We start from the raw sequence: 22,023 nt of genomic DNA, 5'->3' as shown, positions 1-22,023 counted from the left end.
TAAAAAAAAAAAAAAAAAAGCCTCTTCTCTGAGCATGTGGGAAGTTCATAGCTACAGGAAGTCAGAAAATGAAATACTCATGGACAGATTTTAAAGGGTCATAAAAGTTTATGAGATATAAAAGCAAGAGCTAGGCCTGAGCTGTTGAGTTCAGATCAAAACTAAAATCAAAATAGGAATTTGGTTTGGGTTATATTATAAATTAGACTTGATGGTAGAATTACATTCCAGATACTGAGAGTTCAATGAGCAGAATTGCATTACACAACATATTTGATAAAAATATAAGTTCTATGAAGGAAGAAAAGGGGTAAGTAAATTGTTATTCTCCAAAGCCTGAAGTATCCACACCACATAAGGAAGGATTCTCACCTTCTAACACTATCTGTGAAAAATTACAAAGGTAGAAATGAGTGATACATATCACATTGAATTCAATGCACAAGAAAGCAGAGTTCACTGAAAAGATCCAGTGTGAAAACTACTCTTTTCCACTGCCCTGGCTTTTAATTTATACATGTTGAGAAAGCATTTATTTTACATTTATAATGCGAAATGAGGTTTGTTTCAGTGTGCTAGAGATAAAGGGCAATAGCAAAAAACATGAGGGAGAATACACATCTGAACTTGAGGAATACAATGCATTGTGGAGTGTTGCCATATCTTGGCTTTTATTGGGTGAAACTAATCATAATCTTATGAATATTTCTCAAAATCCTAGCTTTGTTAAAACCTCAGCTTTATTTTCCACTCTTTCTGATATGAAAATCTTTAGAACATGATAAAATGCACAATATATATTTGAAAAACAGAAAAAAGTTCCTGTTTTAATCTTATGATTCTACAAAAATCACAGGCAGGAAAGGGTTACTTCAAGATTTTTAACCTCTTAATATGGCTACAGTAGAGAAGAATATTGTAAATCTACGGAATTAATTCCTTAAATGCTAGGAAAAAAAAATCATAAAATGAATTTAATTTAGGATATATAGAACCTGTTTAGCTCTGGAATATAATTATCTGGCGCATATCTTGATCAAAAATGATCAGTGTTTGTTGCTGTCTCCTTTCTCAGTATGATTCTCATGGCTGTTCATCTATATCTGTTATATTCAGAGTAAGATGAGGTTGCTATCAACACCTCATATATAACACCCATAACATTCTAAGTCACCCCGTGCACAGAAGGTTGAAAATGAGATAATTTGAGTAATCCTTTGTCCTTTCAAGTTATATTTATGTCTATTCTAAAAGCAGAAAGTCATGGAGAAGAATACAGTGTAAAAGAAGGCCCTTCTAGAAAAAATAAGGTTTTTGAAGATTTAATGTGAATTACTTAGCAGAATGAATTTACTTACATGAAATCCAGAAACGTTGAGTTTCTCCAGTTTTAATAGTAAATACTTTAACTTTTTGCACCATTAACTCATACTTGGTAAATATTTTTATATAATTACAGGTGGCCATTATGTACTATGTACTGAAGGATTGAAAAGGAAAGTACTATGTATACTCTCTAAACATGCAATGTCATTCTTTTTTTGTGGGATAGAAAGCTGTATGCTTAAAGCTACTGCACAGACAGACAGAAATAGAAATCCATCCTGACATATTGTTAGGGACATGGATTATTGTACTTTTTTTCCCAATTCCTGTCACAATGGATCCATTTTGCAACCCTGCTCCTTGGCTCCTGGGCATACCCTCCTCCAGCACCCAGTGGGAGTAAAGGAAGAAAGAAGAAAGAAGAAAAGGGGACCCATGAAACAACCCAACCCCCTAGCCCAGCAGGCAAAATATCTAGCTCTTTCATGTTTACACATTTTTATATCATTGTTTTAGATCTCACTTTTTTTTTTCTTAATTGTTATGCTTTGTTTTCCATCAAAACAAAATTAGTTAATCTATATCTTCACTTCCAAGTTAATTGAAAGATGGTGGAATGAAGAAAAAAATGCTAATAGTGAATTAAGGTTAAAGAGTTAAGCACTCCAAAGTGAAGTGTCAGAATTAAGATCACGTGATACAACTACGTACCACAGCTCCTAGTGGTTTTATTTTGAAAGTCCCCTGCTTCAGACAGTGTGCAGAGTGCGTGGGGCTTAAGAACTAAGTTGGGGATTTATGAAGTACAGTATCTTGCCTGTTGAACTAATTGTCTTAACATACACTGGAGCGTGCACAATTATTCTTGTGTTAACAGCCTTTAGAGGCACAGTCTGAGGTTGGAAGTTAGGGCAGGGTATGTGGTAGACATTAACGTAGCAAGAGAGATCCTTTGCCCACAGACTTTACAAACTAAACAGACAGAAGAGTCTTGGATTAGAAAAGCAATAGAAATCAATTTGCCCAAAGTCATTTTAGTAGGGTAGTGGCAGAGCTAGAAACAGAAGCCCATTTTTTTGAGGCCCTGTCCACTGTATTGTCCACATGAGAAATTAATTCAGCTCTGGCAATAAATCCTTGAGCTCAAATGTCAATTTCTGGACAAAGTGTGGTTTTGCTGGAGCATTTTTATCCCAGCTACTTTTGCCCTGGAATACTGGATTATCCTTTGCAAGAAGAAAGCGAGAAGAGCAATTTAAGCTGGTGATAATGTCCTGGAGTCAGCTCTGTGGTGGGTATCACACATTGTCACAACAGAGCAGCCAACACACACACGTATATACACACGTGCCAGACTAAGAAGATGCAACAAGTCTGAATCTCACTGTTTCATAAAACATTGCCATGGCAAACTTGGAGCTTAATTACTTATTTCTACATTATCGGCAAAAATTTCAGCTATATACCAGTCCTCTCCTTTGACAAGGTAATTGGCTACAATTTTTAAACTAGGGTTTAATTTTTGAAGATGAGAGCACAGCCTAGTTATCACAGATACCTGTGATTATAGCATCATGTTCTACAGCTTTTGCCATAGAGCAGTCCTTTCTCTAATGGACTCTTAGAACAATTTAATTGTTCCCTTTGTTGGATTTATTTTTTTTTAATCTTTAGTATAATGCCAACAAAGGCAGTGCACACAGATATGGAAATCTTAATAATATCTAAATGTCATACTATCTTATTCCTCATTAAAAATAGAGAATTTCCTGTCAGTTTCGACAAATACCACAGGCCCTGAAATTTTAAGCAGACTCAAAGGAAAACAACAGGCTAAACTGCTTAAACTGTTTTTCAGGGCTCCAACACTTATATTCACCACTGTACAGATTAACTATGGTTAAGGTTTAAATAAATAAATAAATAAATATTTTTCTTACCCAGAAAGTTTATATAGTTCTTGACATTTTCTGAAAACTCATTATATGGGTAGAAAAAAGTCACACGGATATGTTTAATTTTCCATCATTTGTACATTTACATACACACAGGCACAAATCAAGCATGGGATGAAATAGCACCTGCTTATATAGACTAAGCTATCCCTATACAGACATGTTAAAGGAAGGAGCTTCCCAAAATTCTTTCATTCGTACTACTGAATGACCCAGAAAGAGGACTGTACTAAATTTTGTTCATGTGAGTGGCTGATTTTTGTTTCAGGCAGGCATTGCTCAAGACACCAACAGAGTGTGCCCAGCTGGAGCAGACCATCTCTAAAACTGTCCCCTCCACATGTATTCATATGTAGCAGCAAGTGACATTTTGAAAGCAATGCAAAAACATGCCCTTCCCACATGCCCTAGTCTATTCCTACAGCCACCTCCAGCAAGCAAAATGGCTGGGGTAGTAGCTCTTTTGAGACTTAAAGCCAAGAATCTGTTCTTGTATGCCTTTGGCATGTCATACTGGAGCTCAGAGTGTTGACAATTCACATGGGTACAGCCTGCAGCTGCATCCCGCGTATTCTGATCCTCTTTCAAACTCTTAGTACAATAGGGTCTCAAATACTTTGTGAGCAGAAGAAAACAACCCCCCACGTTCTATTTCAGTATGTTGAGCCTAAAGTCCATTGGCTGGGAGCTGTCATCAGACATGACCATATGTTACTCAATGGTATTACAAGTAAATCCTAATTGAGTGCAAATTATGAAGATTAAAGTCACCTCACATTTAGCTGCATTATGTTGAAGCAAATGTATTTCAAAGTCCTGTTTAAAATGCTGGCAATTCTCAGCACAGAAATTAACAGGCTGTCATTACCTTGGATTTTATGAGCTGTTCCAAATGTCTTGAGTTCCTTGTTTGGAGTCTTTAGTGAGAATGAAAAAACAGTCCTTTGCAGCACAGACTGGAAAACACCAAAGACAATGTATTGTCAACAACTTTTGAAAAAATATTAAATATTGATACAACTAAGTCACTGAAAAATCTCCTGGTATAAGCTTTTCATAAATAATGCTAAAAGACTGGATGACTGCTGTTCTAATTGTGGTTAAAATCAAAGTTTTGGATTTAAGCAATTCACTGTCAGGATAAGCCAGGTCCAGTTTATAACAGGCAATACATTATTTTTTGAAAACAATTAACTTCCAGAAAAATGTTCCTTGATGACTGAAGTTTGTTGCTGTTTCATAAGAGGTCTGTAAAGTAGCAAGAAGCTGAACTTCATCTATTGGTGCACTTTGGATGATGCACTCCGTTTTAATGAGATTAAAGGCTTAATGCAGATAAAAGATTTTTATCTGTTCAGTGCACCTGGATTCAACACAGGGATTTCAGTGTGATTCACAGAGGGTCAGTGGAGAGCTATGCTCATCCTGACAGATAAGAGCTTCTGACTTCTTTCCTAAATACAATTTGTTTTTGTTTTTTTTTATTCCATACAAATACAAAATGTTCAGGACACATTTTTTCCTGTTTTATTCTCTGATTATGTGCAGCATATCTGCTGAGGAAATTTTTCAACCAACTCTAGTGCTGGACATGGCTAAAGTCCTACTGGATAACTACTGCTATCCTGAAAACCTAGTGGGAATGCAAGAAGCCATTGAACAAGCCATCAAGAGTGGGGAGATCCTGGACATCTCAGATCCAAAACTGCTGGCCAGCGTCTTGACAGCTGGAGTGCAAGGTGCTCTGAATGACCCAAGACTGGTGATTTCCTATGAGCCATCACCACATGAAGCTCCCAAAAAAGAAACTGAGGCTTCCCCCACTCGTGAACAACTCCTGAGTCTTATTGAGCGTGTGATTGTGTATGACAAGCTGGAGGGCAATGTTGGCTACCTGAGGATTGATTATGTCATAGGACAGGACGTTGTGCAGAAAGTTGGAGCTTTTCTGGTGGACAAGGTGTGGAAGACGCTGATAAATACATCTGCCCTGGTGATAGATCTTCGTCACAGCACTGGAGGACAGATCTCTGGACTTCCCTTCATCATCTCATACTTGCATGAAGCAGACAAGATGCTGCATGTTGAGACCGTATACAATCGGCCCTCCAACACCACCACAGAGATATGGACATTGCCAAAAGTGTTGGGAGAAAGGTACAGCAAAGAAAAGGATGTCATTGTTTTGATCAGCCGCCACACCACAGGAGTGGCCGAAGATGTGGCGTACATCCTCAAGCACATGAACAGAGCTATCACTGTCGGGGAGAAGACAGCTGGGGGCTCACTGGATATCCAGAAGCTGCGTATTGGCCTCTCTAATTTTTATCTAATGGTTCCTGTGTCACGGTCTGTGAGCCCCTTGAGTGGGGGTGGGCAGAGCTGGGAGGTTAATGGGGTGATGCCATGTGTGGCTACTGAGGCAGAACAAGCCTTACAGAAATCCTTGGACATCCTGGCAGTGCGCAGAGCAGTGCCTGGCACCCTAACCCGCCTCACAGACATATTAAAGGACTATTACAGCTTAGTGGAGCGGGTGCCAGTGCTGCTGCGGCACCTCGCCACTTCTGATTTCTCTTCCGTGCAGTCAGCAGAGGACCTGGCCACCAAGCTCAACACTGAGATGCAGACCTTATCCGAGGACCCTCGCCTGTTGGTCCGAGTCATGATGCCAGGTGAAACTGCTGCCCCCCCTGCTGAGACGCCAATTGCAGTGGCAGCCAACTTGCCTGACAATGAGCAACTGCTGCATGCCTTGGTGGATACTGTCTTCAAGGTGTCCGTGTTGCCAGGCAATGTGGGCTACATGCGCTTCGATGAGTTTGCTGATGCCTCTGTGCTTGCTAAACTGGGACCTTACATCGTAAAAAAAGTGTGGGAGCCCCTCCAAAATACAGAGAACCTGATCATGGACCTACGCTACAACCCTGGGGGCCCTTCCTCCTCTGCTGTGCCTGTGCTACTCTCCTATTTCCAAGACCCTGCTGTAGGTCCTGTCCATCTCTTCACAACTTACGACAGGCGCACCAACCGCACGCAGGAGCACAACAGCCAGGCAGAACTGCTGGCCCAGCCCTACGGAGCTCAGCGTGGCATCTACCTGCTCACCAGCCACCACACTGCTACAGCTGCTGAGGAGTTTGCTTACCTCATGCAGTCCCTGGGCCGCGCCACACTGATTGGGGAGATCACAGCAGGCAGCCTCTCACACACCTATATCTTCCCCCTGCTGCAGCCTGAGCAGGGAATAACCCGTGGCCTAACTATCACAGTACCAGTTATCACCTTCATTGACAACCATGGAGAAAGCTGGATGGGCGGAGGAGTTGTGCCTGATGCCATAGTGTTGGCTGAGGACGCGCTGGAGAAGGCTGAAGAGGTGCTAGCTTTTCACAGGAACATGGGGGTGCTTTTGGAAAATACTGGGCAACTCCTAGAAGCTCACTATGCCATCCCAGAAGTGGCTGGGAAGGCCAGTGCCATGCTCAGCACCAAACGGGCCCAAGGAGGTTATCGATCAGCTGTAGACTTTGAGACATTGGCTTCCCAGCTAACCAGTGACTTGCAGGAGGCCTCAGGGGACCATCGGCTTCATGTTTTCCACAGCCATGTGGAACCAACACCAGAAGAACAGCTTCCCAACATGATTCCCAGCCCTGAGGAGCTCAGCTATATCATTGAGGCGCTCTTCAAAATCGAGGTATTGCCAGGCAACCTGGGCTACCTTCGCTTTGATATGATGGCTGAGGCAGAGACAGTGAAGGCCATTGGGCCTCAGCTGGTGCAGATGGTATGGAACAAGCTGGTTGACACGGATGCCATGATTATTGACATGAGGTACAACACGGGTGGCTACTCCACTGCTGTCCCAATACTTTGTTCCTACTTCTTTGAGCCTGAGCCTCGGCAACACCTCTACACTGTCTTCGATCGTAGTAGCTCCCGCAGCACGGAAGTATGGACTCTCCCTCAGGTCACTGGCAAGAGATATGGCTCCCTCAAGGACGTCTACATCCTAACAAGCCATATGAGTGGCTCAGCAGCTGAAGCTTTTACTCGCTCTATGAAGGATCTACACCGGGCCACAGTTATTGGTGAGCCCACAGTAGGTGGTTCCCTCTCAGTGGGCATTTATCGTGTTGGTAATAGCTCCCTGTATGCCTCCATCCCCAGCCAAGTGGTGCTCAGCCCAGTCACTGGCAAAGTGTGGAGTGTGTCTGGAGTGGAGCCACACATCACCATCCAAGCCAGTGAAGCCATGGCTGTAGCCCAGCACATTGCCAACCTGCGTGCCCAGGTGCCACAGACACTGCAAACTGTAGGTAAGCTTGTGGCAGATAATTATGCCTTTGTGGACATTGGGGCTGTTATAGCATCCAATCTCACCAAGAATATCAACAAAGGAAATTACAAAAGGATTAATTCAGAAGAGGAGTTGGCCAGGAAGGTGACTGCCAACTTGCAAGCTCTTTCTGATGATGAGCACCTCAAAATACTCTACATCCCTGAACACGCCAAGGACAGCATCCCAGGAATCATGCCAAAACAGGTACAGTTCTCCTGTAGCCAGCTATACTGATGCCAGTTAGAATGGGAGCACTGAGTCAGACATCTTACCTTGTTTCTAGCCCATATCATCAACCCATCAGGATTTACCTGTATGCATTAAAGAAGCCTGTGCCTCAGTGGGTTTTGGAGACTGAATTCTCTCTGATAATAAGGCAAGCCAGGGTAGTAGCTTGTGTTAGTAGATGGTAGTTCTGGATGCATACTTTCTGGGGACAACAGCCTTCAGGCTGTGGATCTCTTTCAGTGGCCATCTACCACAAGAAAAGATGCTGATGCAGGGCTTCCCTATTACAGTGAAAATATCTCATCTCTGTGATCATAGAAGAATACTACAGCTTTTCAAGCTGTAATAAATTAATGCAGAAACCCACTGGTTACAAACTGAGTTTGTAATCTGAGAAAAATGCGGTTGGTCCAGAGTAAATGCATAGACCTGCAAAACATACAGCCCCATACTTTGCAATGGATTTTTATATATAAGATTGCCATACCTGATTTCTAATTCTATTACACTAGAACAACAAGCAACTCCTTTTGTAGTGACAGTGGAAAGTTGTTCTGATTGTATCTCATGCTCAACATCAGACAGTTTCCCAGTGACCTAGAAATACTTTGGAAGAAGTATCTGGGTGGAAGTTAGGTGGCCCCAGGGAGAAATTGATTTTTAATAATCTACTTCTGCCTTTGCTGCATGGTTTGCATAACAGTCTGTGCTTTGTTCTGAGGCTGGCTATTTATACATTGGTCTGTCTTGGCAATCTTTCTTGTTCATTGTAGTGCTAGAAGGAGCTCCCAGGAGCACTTGTTAAAATTCCACATTCAAATTAAAAGGAGGGTTAGGATAACCCGATCCCTTTCTTGGATGGAGTTAGCTCCTTTCTGGCTACTGCTCCAGTGTGGCTATCAGAGACTTTTCCCAAGGGACTCATAAAATTACTTTTTGAAGAGAATGCATTTGCCTTTGCAATGAACCAGAGTATACCAAGTGTCAGGTAACTATTAAATGTTTCCTGGGGGAGGAAATTTGTGGGCTTCCACCCTCTGAAGTCTTTGGCATGAATGAATTAAGGTGGGCATGACCTTTGTGGTATTATCTCCAACACTAATGTCAAGGACAAAGTCTAAGTATTTCCAGGGGAGGACATTTTTTCAATTCAAGTTTGATAACAAAGAGATGCTGGCTTCATTCATGCCTCTAAGCAAAAATAAATAAATAAAATAAAATAAAATAAAATAAAATAAAATAAAATAAAAGTTTTTTCTTTTTTAAATTCCATTCCTCTCCCCCCTCCTATTAAATTTTTAGCAGCATATTAGCACTGATATGAATTTCTCTCCATCCTACAAAGTGGACCTATCCTGCAACTTAGTCACCATATTTGCTGAAGGCTGTTAATGGATATTGCTGTGTATTTTTACTTATTTAGACCTTACTTACTTTATTCAGACCTTGAAAGTTGAGAACAGAATGTACAGGACAAAAATCTTATTTTTTACACGGTATAAAATTCTGATCCTGATAGAGCTAATGATCTAACGAGCAAATGTCATTATGCTAATTAATGCCACTGTTTATCTCAACTGTTTGTCAAGAAAAATGATTAGAAAAGGTCACGATATACATCCACCAGAAAGAAATCACAGCAGTGTGGATGAAAATTAGGACAAAACTAAGAATTATTTAAGGAGGAATAATATATAAACAGCAGAGGAAAAGCATGGGTCTCTTATGGAACTAGAATAGCTACCAAGGAGGTATGCATCCCTTCACAATGCTTGAGGAAACTGGGAGGGAGAGAGACAAGAAAGTGGTGTTAAAATATTTCAAGGCAGAAGACAGTGAGCGAACTAAGACTTAACATATTGGTTTTTTTCCCTGTGACAGAGATAGAAGAAAATTCACCTATTCCACAGAGCTTTAGGCAGCAAAAGTACCTTTCGTTTGTTTTTTTTTTTCCTACAGTGTCCCTGTATCTTCTTGACTCACCTTACAGGATAATTGCTTCTGCCTTGTTTTTGCAGAGCCAAGAGGAATGTTTTCTGTGAATCATTTCAGAAATTCCCCCACACCAATACCCTAGAAAGCAAATGCCTTAAGATTTCAGTGAAGCTTAGATTATGGCACTAAATGCATTTATAAATTCATCTTTTTCTTTTTCTTTTTTCCTTTTCTTTTTCTCTTTCCTTTTTTTTTTTTTTTTGACAATCTCAAACAGGACACAGTGGCTATTTAATCTGTACTATGCTTATACTTTAACAATCTAAGAGGTATTTTTTCTCTTGTGCTGCCAGCCTTCCAAACCAACCTTTCCCTTGACAGTTGGATTTTCTAGATAGTGACCTTGACAGTGAAGCAGATCCAACACAATTAAATGAAAGTGAAGATGAATAACTGCAGGAGGGATGGGATGGGACATAGTAGACAGACAATTGAAATGCACATAGACCTTTGCATCTGCTGTAGTAGAATAGCTGCTGAAGCATAATACTGGATAGTGAATATGTCTCCTCTGTGACAGCAGCAAGGTCGATACTAGCCGGAGCACTCTGCTGCATAAACGCCACTTTCCGAAGTCAGACTTCCCAGAGGCAAATGCTGCATATACTGTTTGTGAAACAGAAAATTGCCTTTTGCTTGTAAGGATGAATTCTGTAAACACGGTGATGAACACTTCCGTAATCCTGCTTCTTATTCCTCTGTTTGCCTCTCTCTTATCACACCTTCCTTTCCATGTACTCATGAATATCTGAGTATTGTAGATTACCTGTAGAGGAATTGCTGCCTGATTTTGGCAAATGTGTTATGTCAGCTTCAAGTGACAAGCCCCTCCCTGAGTGACTCTTGCAGCCCCTTGATGATGCCCAAATCTTTTTAATGTAGTCTTCACACCTAAGGGAATTTCTGTGCTAATGTTTTAGATACACAGATGAAATCGATGAAGAAAGTCTCCCCACTGCACTGTAGATCCCTAGTAAAAGATAAAAAGGAATCTTTTATTAAAAAAAAAAAAAAAGGAATCTTTTATAAGGAGAAGCTGTTCCTTCATTTGAAGAATCACTTTTCATGGATAAATAATACCTATAGCAGAAATTCTGCTTTGCTGATGGAGGTAATAATTACAGACATTCCCCCAGAAATGAGTATGCTTGCTTATATGCCTCCATTAACAAGTAAAACAAAATACTCAGCCTCAGAGTGTCAAGATAGGTAAACACATTGCTACATCTGTCACTAACAGGTAGAAAAAAATGTTGTGGGCCTTTCTGATGCTGATTTATAACATAACCACAGTAAAGTCAGCGGAACTATAGAAGTTTATATAAGCCAAAAAAAAGTCTCCTGTTTAACTCTCCTTGACTTTTCACCTTTTGCTTGCCTCTTATATTTGGTGCAGAGAAGAAAATGGCATTTTGTTAATCATTTTTGTTCTTTTTCTAGCACCTTTCATCTTTTGACCCTGATAATGAAGCTCAATACAGCTACATTTGCAGTTAAAATAATCCCTCCAAAGAGACCTGTTTATGCTCATTTTTTGCCATTGCCATCAGTGTTACAGTAGATTTGCCCATTAGTTTTATGGATTTTCAATGCGCTTTAGATGAAAAATCAAAACTTATCCATGAATCATGTTTTACAATGTAATCTTCCAGGTTATTCCAGGCAAGAAAACAAGGCTTTACACTCTTGCTCACTGACTTGCAATGAGTATGTTAGGAGCCGTATGTTGTCAGAGCAGGCTGACATGTCGCTGTGCAGCGCCATCTGCTGTGAGAGCTTCTCCCTCTGCCCTGCGCTCCTCAGTGTGGACTGAGAGCCTTAAATAACCTCATTTAATCCTTCCCAGAGCATTTCAGCTTTTGCTTATGGTAACCTCTCCATCCTGGCTGTCCGGGTGCAACAGAGGACAGAATAAGGATTCAAAGCTATGGTTCTGGAAAAACTGGATAAATTATCTGTGACAAGCAGGATGAGGAGCACAAGCAAGGTTTTTGCACAGATTCTAGAGTGGGAATAATTGACTGCACAACTCTGGGAGGAAAATGGCTTCTTTAGGAGGAGTCCTGTACAAAAGTATATGGGTCCTTCAGAGTTCACAATGTGAACACAAGTTCACAGAGTCAAGTTGTCACAGTAAAAAACAATGATCATCAAAATGGGTTGGACAAGCAGGAATATAATCAGTGAAATGCATGAAGTCTTCTGCTACATTCAGCTCTAAAGAAGCCTCAGCTGGGGCGCACTGTGCCCAATCTTGGGCAATGCTTTTTTGGAAAGTCGTGTCTCTGGTGGGGAAGGCCCAGGGAAGAGGAAAAGGAATAAAGAGAAGAGTTGAGTAAGAGTTATCTTGAAAAAGCTTAAAGGATTTGAGTTGTTTATTCAGGAGAAAAGAAAACTGAGAGGATATATGAAAACAGTTTTCAGATACATAAGAGGCTGTTTCAAATATGAAGAGAATAATCTGTTTCCTTACCCATGTTGAATAGGCCAAGAAGTAATGCACTTAAACTGTAGAAAGTAGCAAACTTAGACTGTTTACACAAGATGTTAGGAACGTCTTTATAATAGTGAGGCTAGTGACGTGCTAGACTGGATTGCCTGGAGAAGAACATGTAATCTCAATCACTGGTTGTTTTTAAGAGCAACTGAGAGGCAGCTGTCAGGGATATTGCTGGTCCTGCTCAGCACTTTTGCTAGGGAACCTACTAAAATGGATGGTACCATTTCAGCCTATGGGGGTGAACAAAGATACCCATTGCTATTCTGAGAAAGAAAGGAGCAACACCCCCCTACTTCCCCAAAATCTCGTGGTTCTTAAACCAGCCTCCGGATTTGCAATGGCCCAGGTGTGTTGGCTGATGGTATTCTAACCCGGAGGCTGACAGCACTAGCAACCTTAACAGAGAAGAGTTACACTAAGGTGGTCAGTATATAATTAGCTATGAAAATACAGTTTCCATCAAAATAAACAAAACAATTTAGGGGAGAGGTGAAAGGGGAGAAAAGAGGGAAAAGAGGTGCGTCTGGAAAAGTAGTTTCCCCTTGGCTGGGGTATGTGTCTGTAGCAGAGCCAGTGATAAAACTCCATGCACGAGTCGCAGGGCAGCAATCTAAGTCCTATTCTGTGTCCCACTACTTGTTACAGTTAGGCCACACACATGTGGAAGGCAATTGCAGAACAGAGCTGGAGACTCTATATAGTTAACCAAAAGAAATTCTTCTTGGCTTAAGTGGTGTTAGCTTGGAGGTCCTTTAGTCTAGCCACATTGCTTATAGTGTTCTTACTAAGGCACCTGAGGGTTTATATTTAACCATCAAGTCATTTGTATGTAAACACTGCCTAACTGACCAGCAGGATCTTAGTCTCAGCTGCATCCTGTCCCAGCTTGTTCTTGACTTGCAAGCAGAGCCTTGCCTTCCAAAGGGGAGTACGCGGTTGGTCTCTGAAGCTAGGCTCACCTCCGTAAGTACCAGCAGCACGTGGCCCATCAGCCAGTGTCATGAACCTGGGGTTTTCCAGGACCATTACTCTCTACTGTCAGTCCCAGCCTCCTCCCCTCTTTTACTTAAAATGGTTTTTGTTGTTGTGGTGGTGGTGGTTGTTTTTGTTGTTTTGTGTTTTTTATTTTTTAAGGAAATTGCTTTGTGAGTGCTTCTTGTCTGACTTTCGGTCAGAGCCTTTGGAATAGATGTATTTTCATACTTTCTCCTTTTATTCTCTCTCTTTTTTTTTTTTTTGAGATCATTGCATATTCATTTTAGCCCAAAAGATGTGAAGCTCTAAGGGAAACCCACTCACCTTGAAATCTGTAATGAATTTGTGAGAGTTAGCAACGCAAGATGTGATACAGCACAGTAAAAAAAAAAAAAGGTAGAAAAAAAAATATTACCAGACATAGACCGAGAGGTTATTCCTAATCAACATGCTTCTGGGTGTGCATCTAGCAATTATTGTATGAGAAAGTGGAAAGAAATGCGCGCGTTTAATTAAAATATCATTGGTAAGTGGCTGAAAGTACCACATCAGTTTTATTTGTATGTTACAAATGAGTGATGAGTTTTTCTCCTGGGGGGACCAGTACCTCTGAACTAGAAATAAGCTCTGTCAGAACAACACAATGCATGCTGGATGTATTCTTCAAAACTGCGATTTGTTAATCAAAGTACAGTGGGCAGATCAAGTAGCATTGCTGTCACTGGGAAGTGGATTGGAAATGACAAACTCAGCAGCTTGGACTGATATGTTTACAGTCCAGATACAGTGGTTATTTTCACAAGGTACAGTGAGAAAGAAAGTACAGGAAAGGGCTCAGTCAAGTTTGCTCTCACCGCTAGATCAACAACTACTGGCCAACAGAGCTTTTGGATTAATTCTTGAAATTTTGGCATACAGAAGGCACTGAATGATGAAGCAGCCCAGGGCAGCCAGAAGTGTGATATGGTAGCTAACATTCCCTCAGGTAAAGGGAATGTGCTTGAGCTATGTCAAGTATAGTTGCATTCACACAGCTTGGAAACCCTCTGCCTGCAGCAGCAGAGGTGCTTTTGGCAGGAGCACAGACCCCAGGCCAGGGCACTGCACAAACGGCAGGAAGTTGCCTGACTTCCTTCAGTTGCAGAAGACACAGATGTCTCCCAAGTTCTGGGTCATACTGTGGATTGGGAGAGCACGTTTTAGCACATGACACTGCTGATTCTTTGTTCTTTTCACTATTAAACCGTGGATTGTCTGGGGCTGAGATATGGCAGAGGGAAATTGATTAAAAAGCAAGTATAAAATCAGTTTCACAGCAACCCTGTGGAGAAAAGCCCACATTGCAGAAGGTCACCCTTCTAGGTCACCCTTACATCTGAAAGCCTTACCTCCTTAAGCTGGAAGGTCTTCCATTTTCAGACATATGCATGCAAAACATAAGTTTGGCAAAGGGAGCAGATTCTGTGTCCAAAGCATATAGGGGTTATTAGGACAACTTTATTATTTGGCTACACATTGCTATGAAAAAAATGTCTGCTAACATCCAGATAAACAAAATGAAATTAATCACAGTTTAACACATGAAATTCCAGGCACATAGCCACCATATAAGAGATTTAACACGTCTACTTCATGAGTATCCCAGCACATACCCAACACAGGAGATTCCTCCTTGTCACAGGGACTGGCTCATTAATGGGCTGAGACCAGCCTCACCTGCAGCCAGCAGCTGTTTGTCAGCTAAGCCCAATCAATGAGACCATAAAAGCCTCAAGTGCCTCCTTTAGAAAGGAAGCAAGCAGTTTTGGGTGGCAGATCTGGAATGACTTGTGCTACAGGCCTGGGCTTGTTCTTGTAGCCTTCTCAGTCTCTCTGGCACAAGGATTTCCCCTGTATTTTTGATAAATAAGCTAAGCCTTGACAAATGGGGGCCTGATCTGGATTCTGAGCATGCTATTAAAGCATCCAATACTGGGCAAATAGTACTGGTCAGCAGCCCATGCTAACCTAAGTTTAATATGCAGAAGTCTTAATATCATTACATTATTGTACTTCAGACTTGGTCATATTTCTCACATATGTCCCACCTGAACTAAACTTGACCCACATAATTCCTTTTAAAACTTGTGCCAAGCTGTCGGTGCCAGCAAATGATTTGTTCTGTTTTTTCCAAACTCTTTCAGATCCCTTCCCCAGAAGTATTTGAAGATATGATTAAATTTTCATTCCACACAAATGTATTTGAAAACAACATCGGCTATCTGAGATTTGATATGTTTGGAGACTGCGAACTTCTAACCCAGGTGTCCGACCTACTGGTAGAGCATGTTTGGAAGAAAATTGTTCATACAGATGCATTAATCATAGACATGAGGTAAACCTTTGAATGGCAAATAACCAAACCTCTTTCAAAACAGCATTTTATTTGTAACAGTGAATTATCTTTACATGGCTTGCTATCCTGTTTACAGCCTAACATCGCTGGGATTAAATGAGAAAAGGAAAACAGCCAAGGAAAACAATAACAGTCGGGAAATATATCTCAAGAGAAATTGTACCATCACTTGACATGTTTAAAACTAAATAAGCAAATTTAGGGTTTACGCTGCAGGACGCAATCCTGGACGTCACATCTGTTTTCTTTTTCTGATTTCTTTCTAATCTGACTCTGCATGTGTCTTGTATTAATTATATATGTTTGTTTTAATTAAATCCTTCACTGCTGGCAGTGGTCAAGTGATTGAATGGTCCAAAAAACAGACCATGCATAAGTCTGTGTTACAGCATCTAGTCTGCCATATCCTCGGTGCCAAATTATGCTGGGCAATCAGCCCTGTACAGAATGGTCCTTGTGCAGAGCACGAAGGTGGCTTAAAGGCACTATTTCCTCAAGATACTGTGGCACTCCTGCTGCAGCAAGCTACAGCACCATATGCCTGCTCTTAACACCGCCATCTTCCAATAGACTTGAGATGGCACCAGCACTTTCCTCTCTCTTGCCCTAGTTTTCTCTCAAGTCAGAACTCAAACCAGGGCCGGGGTAACAAAGAAGCAAAGGTAACATCATGCCCTAGGTACCAAATGGTGTCATTATAGTCCTTTCCTTGCTTCTTTTTCTTTCTTTAATCTTTTTCTTATTTCTAGCCCTTTGAGAAAGCAGAGTTGAGAGCACTTAAAAGACTCAGTCTCTGAAGTCATGTAAAAAGAAACATAAGCATTTTATGTTTTCAAATTCTCCCTAAACCAATCCAATGATTTTAAGGGGAGGCTGATAACTTCCATTTTGCATGGACTAACCATAATGCATAATGTCTCTCACCTTACAAGTTCCCTTCCCTGGCCAATCACAAACTTCTTATTTTTAAATATCACAGCTTAGAGAAGAGAGACATTGGTAAACTAAACAGCTTCCCTAATGTCACACAAGAAGTCTGTAGTGAATAAAGAACTTGCCTCCAAGAGTTAAGCTAAAATTCTAACAATTGCTCCGTTGTTATTACTGAATAAAGTTTCTGCAGTTTCCCTGCCCTAGAGAGTCCCAGGAAGAGCTCTCCAGCATTGCTCTATTTCTATTGTCTTGTCAGAATGTTTCTTGTCTTTGTCATCCGCCCTGTCTCTTTCTCTTGACAAGAAGTTTGATAATCAGAGAAGCCTCTAAATTGATGTTCACAAAGGAGGGAGATATTTGATGTTTGCTTTTCCCTCAAAATCTTGTAGACTTCTTCAGCTCAATCTGTGTGAGACGCACTGTAGGGCAGGCAGCTGCTCTGCCATCTTGCTGCCTGGCTTCACTCCTGCTGCATACTTCTGTCTCTCTGCTGCCCAGCCAGCTGTCTGAGATTGGCACTGCAACATAACTGAGGCTAGATGGGGACCCAGGAATGTACCTTAAAGACCTCCTTCCTTTCTTCCAAGTGCATGAGGAGATATTGTGTTCTAGGCTACATTTTTCTAGACAAATAAATCCTCTTGGAGGTGGGTGACTGCAGCAAGAACACAATGAATTTCAGTGCTCATCCACCTTGCCCTGTCTGATGCCACCAACAGAGGTGGAAGGTCTCGGCTTTTTTGGCAATAACTCAGCAGATCACTGCCTCTTAACCTTGTGCAGAGACAGCTGCTTTGTCCTCAGCCAACCAGCTAGCTAGCTGGCTGCTTGCCACTGTCTTCAGCTGGGATGGCAGCTGCAGGAACTGGGCTCTGCTGGCTCCAGCTGCCTCCTGGGCCGTGCAGCAGCAGCACCTCATGGCAGCACAGCGCTCCCCGGGACACACTAAAGAGGCTCATTGCAGCTCTGGGCAGTCACAGTGTGAGTCCAGCACACAGCTCCCAGATGCTGCAGAAAAATGGGGGATCCTCACTGTTTGGGACAGAGATCTCCTGGGTTGTCTAATCCTTTCTTAGAGATGAAAAGAACTTAATTATGGACTGGACTGGACAAAACACCCTTTTCTAGTAGGTCTGTGCCGGAATGTCTGTGCCAGGCACTCCTAACATCAACCACAGGAGATCACTGCATGCTATCTCCCAATAGTCAACAAAGTGCAAATACTTCAGTGTCATATGTGCTCTATTATCAGAGAGAAGTGACAGACAAAAAATAATTTGGTACTCCACTGTGTGTATACATAGCAGGGGTTCTCCATTGACATTTAGGCACTTCTGTGACTTCAATCTTCAGACATGGATATGAAATAAAATTACAACCAAAGTTTTCAAACATGATGGCCCTAAATGAAGCAGCTAAAAAAAGTCTTTAGGCACAAAAACAAATGCCTCCTCTTATAAGGTGCCAAATTCCAGTTGTTCTTACTGTGTGCAGCAGGAAATAAGAACCCATGTCAGCTCTACAGATGGATGTTGCTTAAACTGGGGTCTACCTTTAAATATCACTAATGACATAGGAAGTATGAGTACATATGTAACCCTAATATTCAAATATATAACAATATTCAAATCAGAAGAAGAAAAAGAATCTGATGTTTCTCTACAAATAAAAGCCTTTGTGTACTTTCTGATTTTTTTTCAGGTTGAATCAAGAGAAAAACATTCCATTCAGAGTTCTGTTTGCTTTTGTAGCCAACTGTGGGCAATAACAGTCCCAGCCTGTTAGATGGGATTTTGTTTCTCTGATAGATGTGCCAATGTTGATAGGGGAGAATGAATGTAAATGCATCAAAATGTAGCTTTAAGCTCTTTCAGCAGTGATGTTAAAAAAAACATTTGGAAGGAAGATTTGTCATCTGCCACAAATTTTTACTTGTTTTATTAATATCTTAAATTTCTGAAAAGGTACAATATTGGAGGCTACACCACTTCAATACCAATCCTATGCTCATACTTCTTCGATGAAGGACAACAAATTCTCCTGGACAAAGTTTACGACAGACCCAGTGACTCAGTAAAGGAAATATGGACCCAGCCCCAGCTCAAAGGTAAAACGACGATTTCTTTTGAGAATAGTTTTTCATTTCAGAGGTTCCTCTTTGTGTATTTTAAAGTGAACCATTAGACACCATAACTCATTTGGTGAAAGCGCCTGCCGCAATTAGCTCAAGCTGTGCAGAGAATGTAAAAACAAAAATGTGCACCTCAGCCCTGTCCTTAATGCCATTTATAAATAACTCCTAGGAATGGGGTAGACTGGGCACATAGATTTGTAAACTGGTTCCCAGAAGTTTAGCTGAATACAGTACACAGCAATTATGACTGCCTATAGAAGTTGCTAAGATTAGAAATAAATCCCATGCTGCTTAAAACTCTAGTAACACCTCTTCCAAAACTCACTTATAGTTTTACATGTAGCACTTCACTTCCTACCTGTGCGATCCATCAGATGCTATTTCAATAAATGAAAACACCCTCAATAGCCCAGTTTGTCCAGAGGATGCAAAAGCAAAGAGAAGCACTAAATTCTGCACATCTGAGTGAGTTTGGAGCACTTGGCAGTGTATCGCTCCCTACCCTGCTGTCCGTGGAAGTTGAAGAGGTGCTGCAAATACGCAGAAACAAAGCTCTTTGGTGCTCATAAAGTGCAGGAGTACTAAACAGCCTTAAACAATGGTTTTAATTCTTCTCCCCTTTAAAGCTACTGAAAGAGGTGCCACCATGGTGTCTGCAGTTATTGGCTTGGAGCATGCTGAAATGGTTAAACTCAGTGGCAGGCTGCAGGGTCCATCTATTTTCCCAGGCAGTTAGAGGTGGGCTGTGCTAAGGGGGTATGATTACTATGGACACATTCCAGTTCCCATCAAAGAGAACAGGCAGACTCATATTAACTTCAAAGGAGTTGGATCTGGGCCTGTATTATATATATCTACTGTGAAAAGGGTCTTCTAATGGATATTACATCTACAGTGAAATGAGAAGACCAAAGATGGTGTGAAAATTAATTACCATGCTATTGGCCCCTCTCTTATGATTTAGTATGAGAATTAGATGTCATCCTGCAACTTACTTAAAGAATGGCATTTTTAAAGGAGTTTAGAGTATCTTTCAAGTTATCAGGTCCCAGTTATGACACACTGGCTTCATTTTCAAGGGAACTAAGCCCTCGAAAAGTATCCAGTGTGTTCAGATACACTGAAAATAAGGTGCAAGAAAACTCCTGCTCCTGTCAGCTGGTTTATGTAAGAGAATGAGATAACTTGGATGGCATCCCAAAAATATGAGGGTATTTGTTGAAGGGCTTGGGACAAACGCCATGCAACATCTTCCATTTATAGACTACAAAAAGCCTGTGGGAAACCACTACAATTATAATTTCATAGTATGCCGCCTGCGTAGTCTGCAGGCCAAGCACTATGACAGCCATGTTCCTAGAGCAGGGATGAGAATGAAACTGAAGGTGCTGCTGGCTGAGCTTTGAGTAACCCTGCTGGAGCAATGGAAGAGGTTGCTTTCCTCGCCTGCCTATCCTGCTGCTCCAGGAGCTGCTGTAGAAATAAAAGCCACAGAGATCCAGCAGTAGTAACCATCAGCTGTTGGAACTCATATCCAGAAACTGATGGCTCAAGAGTACCGCATAGGGTGACAGTCTTTTTTACAGTACAAAGGCTGGGCTAGGGAGAAAAAAAAAAGAAGTCCTCTAATAACATCATAGTTGCAAAATATATTTTAAAATTTGTTTGGTTTTTAATAGCAAATAAGGAAAGAATTGTATCTTGGCTCAGTTATGCAAACGAATCTCTGAAAATGGAAGCATTTTGTGATGTTTTTTGTCCTTTCTGGCAGGGGAGAGGTACGGGTCTCAGAAAGGTCTGATAATCCTCACCAGTGCTGTGACATCTGGAGCTGCTGAGGAGTTTGTATCCATAATGAAGAGGCTGGGCAGAGCTCTCATCATTGGGGAACAGACGAGTGGTGGCTCCCATTCCCCACAGACATACCAAGTAGATGATACCAACTTCTACATCATCATCCCCACCTCCAGATCAGTCATCTCTGCAGAGAGCACTTCTTGGGAAGGGAAAGGGGTGCCTCCTCACATGGAAACACCAGCTGTAACAGCACTCATCAAAGCAAAGGAGATGCTCAGTGCTCACCTGCACAGCTCTAGATAGCCCAGCAGGGGCATGTGCTCCCAGAAAAAAGGTAGGCTGTAATTTTCAAAGAAGCCTGAGGGACTTACACTCTCAGGAGCTGAACCAATAACGATTTGGGGAGCCCAGAAGAGTATTTAGCCATAATTTAGGTAACTAATGCAAAAACGAGATCCCCAAAATCTCACTCTGTGTGTGTGTGTGTGCATTTCCATGTGAGGGAATGTGCAGGGTACGGGTGTTTTTCTATGCGTTATCTGTCTGGCTTAATAAATGATGGGTTGTTTACTGCACAAGAGCTCAGTTCCAACAGGAGAAATTATTTTAAGGCCCTTCTGCTACACAGAATAATTCCCAAGCCTCAGGAATGGCACTGTTCTGGGTAGCAGAAGTGGATTTGAGTTCTTAACAGAGAAGGGAGGCTTCACACCAAAGTCTCATTTTTTGTGTGTTAATTTTCTAGTAACTAAGTGTCTTGGAGAAGAAAGCCACCTCCCCAGACAAAAAGGAGTAGGAACTTGCGTTCAATCTCTATAGTCAGTGGTTCCCTGTACATAGCTCTAAGTGACTCCCTTTTCAATATGTTGCATTTTCACCCCATTCTGAGGAATCCAACTCTTTCTCAGCATGGTTGAGATACTTGGATAATTCAGTGGGGTTTCTGGATTTCTCTCCTGGCTTGAAATGTAAATGTTAGTTGTTGCACTGTCTGTCTTAGATTTAGCTCCAGATCACAGAGATTTCCTCTGGTTCCTTAGAAAATCCCAGCTCAGTATTGAAGGCATGTGGGCCACCTCAAAGCATTCATGCAAAGATAGAAAATGCACATCTGCTCCTTTGGAAAATGTGCACATTCCCATTTACACATCTTAAAGCAGAATTAACAGTAGTTGTGAGGGTCTGTTTTCCAAATTGCAAGAGCTAAGTGTCTTCTCCATTTCATCATTAGAAGTACCAAAAATAATCTTTCCCAGTTTGTCAGGGTTGCCTAGATTCCTGGTGCACGTCTGTTTCTCCCCTGGTATCTGGCAGAGGGATGGGAAATGAGGCAGGAAAAGGCAGTACATTGACTAACCCAGTGCTCAGATCAACACTCAGGAAAAAGAATCATGTTTTTACTTAAGGCTAAGAACAGATGGTTGTGTGCCCTACTCCATA

At 41.4% G+C, this 22,023-nt stretch overlaps 1 protein-coding gene across 1 annotated transcript; it reads left to right on the top strand.

The window, feature by feature from the left end:
• Positions 1-4,782: 4,782 nt before the first annotated feature.
• RBP3 (retinol binding protein 3) lies at positions 4,783-20,907 on the top strand (the record flags this gene model as incomplete). The annotated part of the gene is made up of 4 exons (XM_083843120.1): positions 4,783-7,830; positions 15,508-15,698; positions 18,617-18,759; positions 20,558-20,907. The coding sequence occupies 4 exons, from the start codon at positions 4,783-4,785 to the stop codon at positions 20,884-20,886; spliced, it is 3,711 nt and encodes a 1,236-aa protein (XP_083699246.1). The 3' UTR covers positions 20,887-20,907.
• Positions 20,908-22,023: the final 1,116 nt, after the last annotated feature.

This window comes from Anser anser, assembly GCF_964211835.1.
Source record: "Anser anser genome assembly, chromosome: 7".
NCBI classification, from domain to species: Eukaryota; Metazoa; Chordata; class Aves; order Anseriformes; family Anatidae; genus Anser; species Anser anser.
Note: the sequence above shows the minus strand (reverse complement) of the source record. Positions and strands in the feature narration are given on the sequence as shown.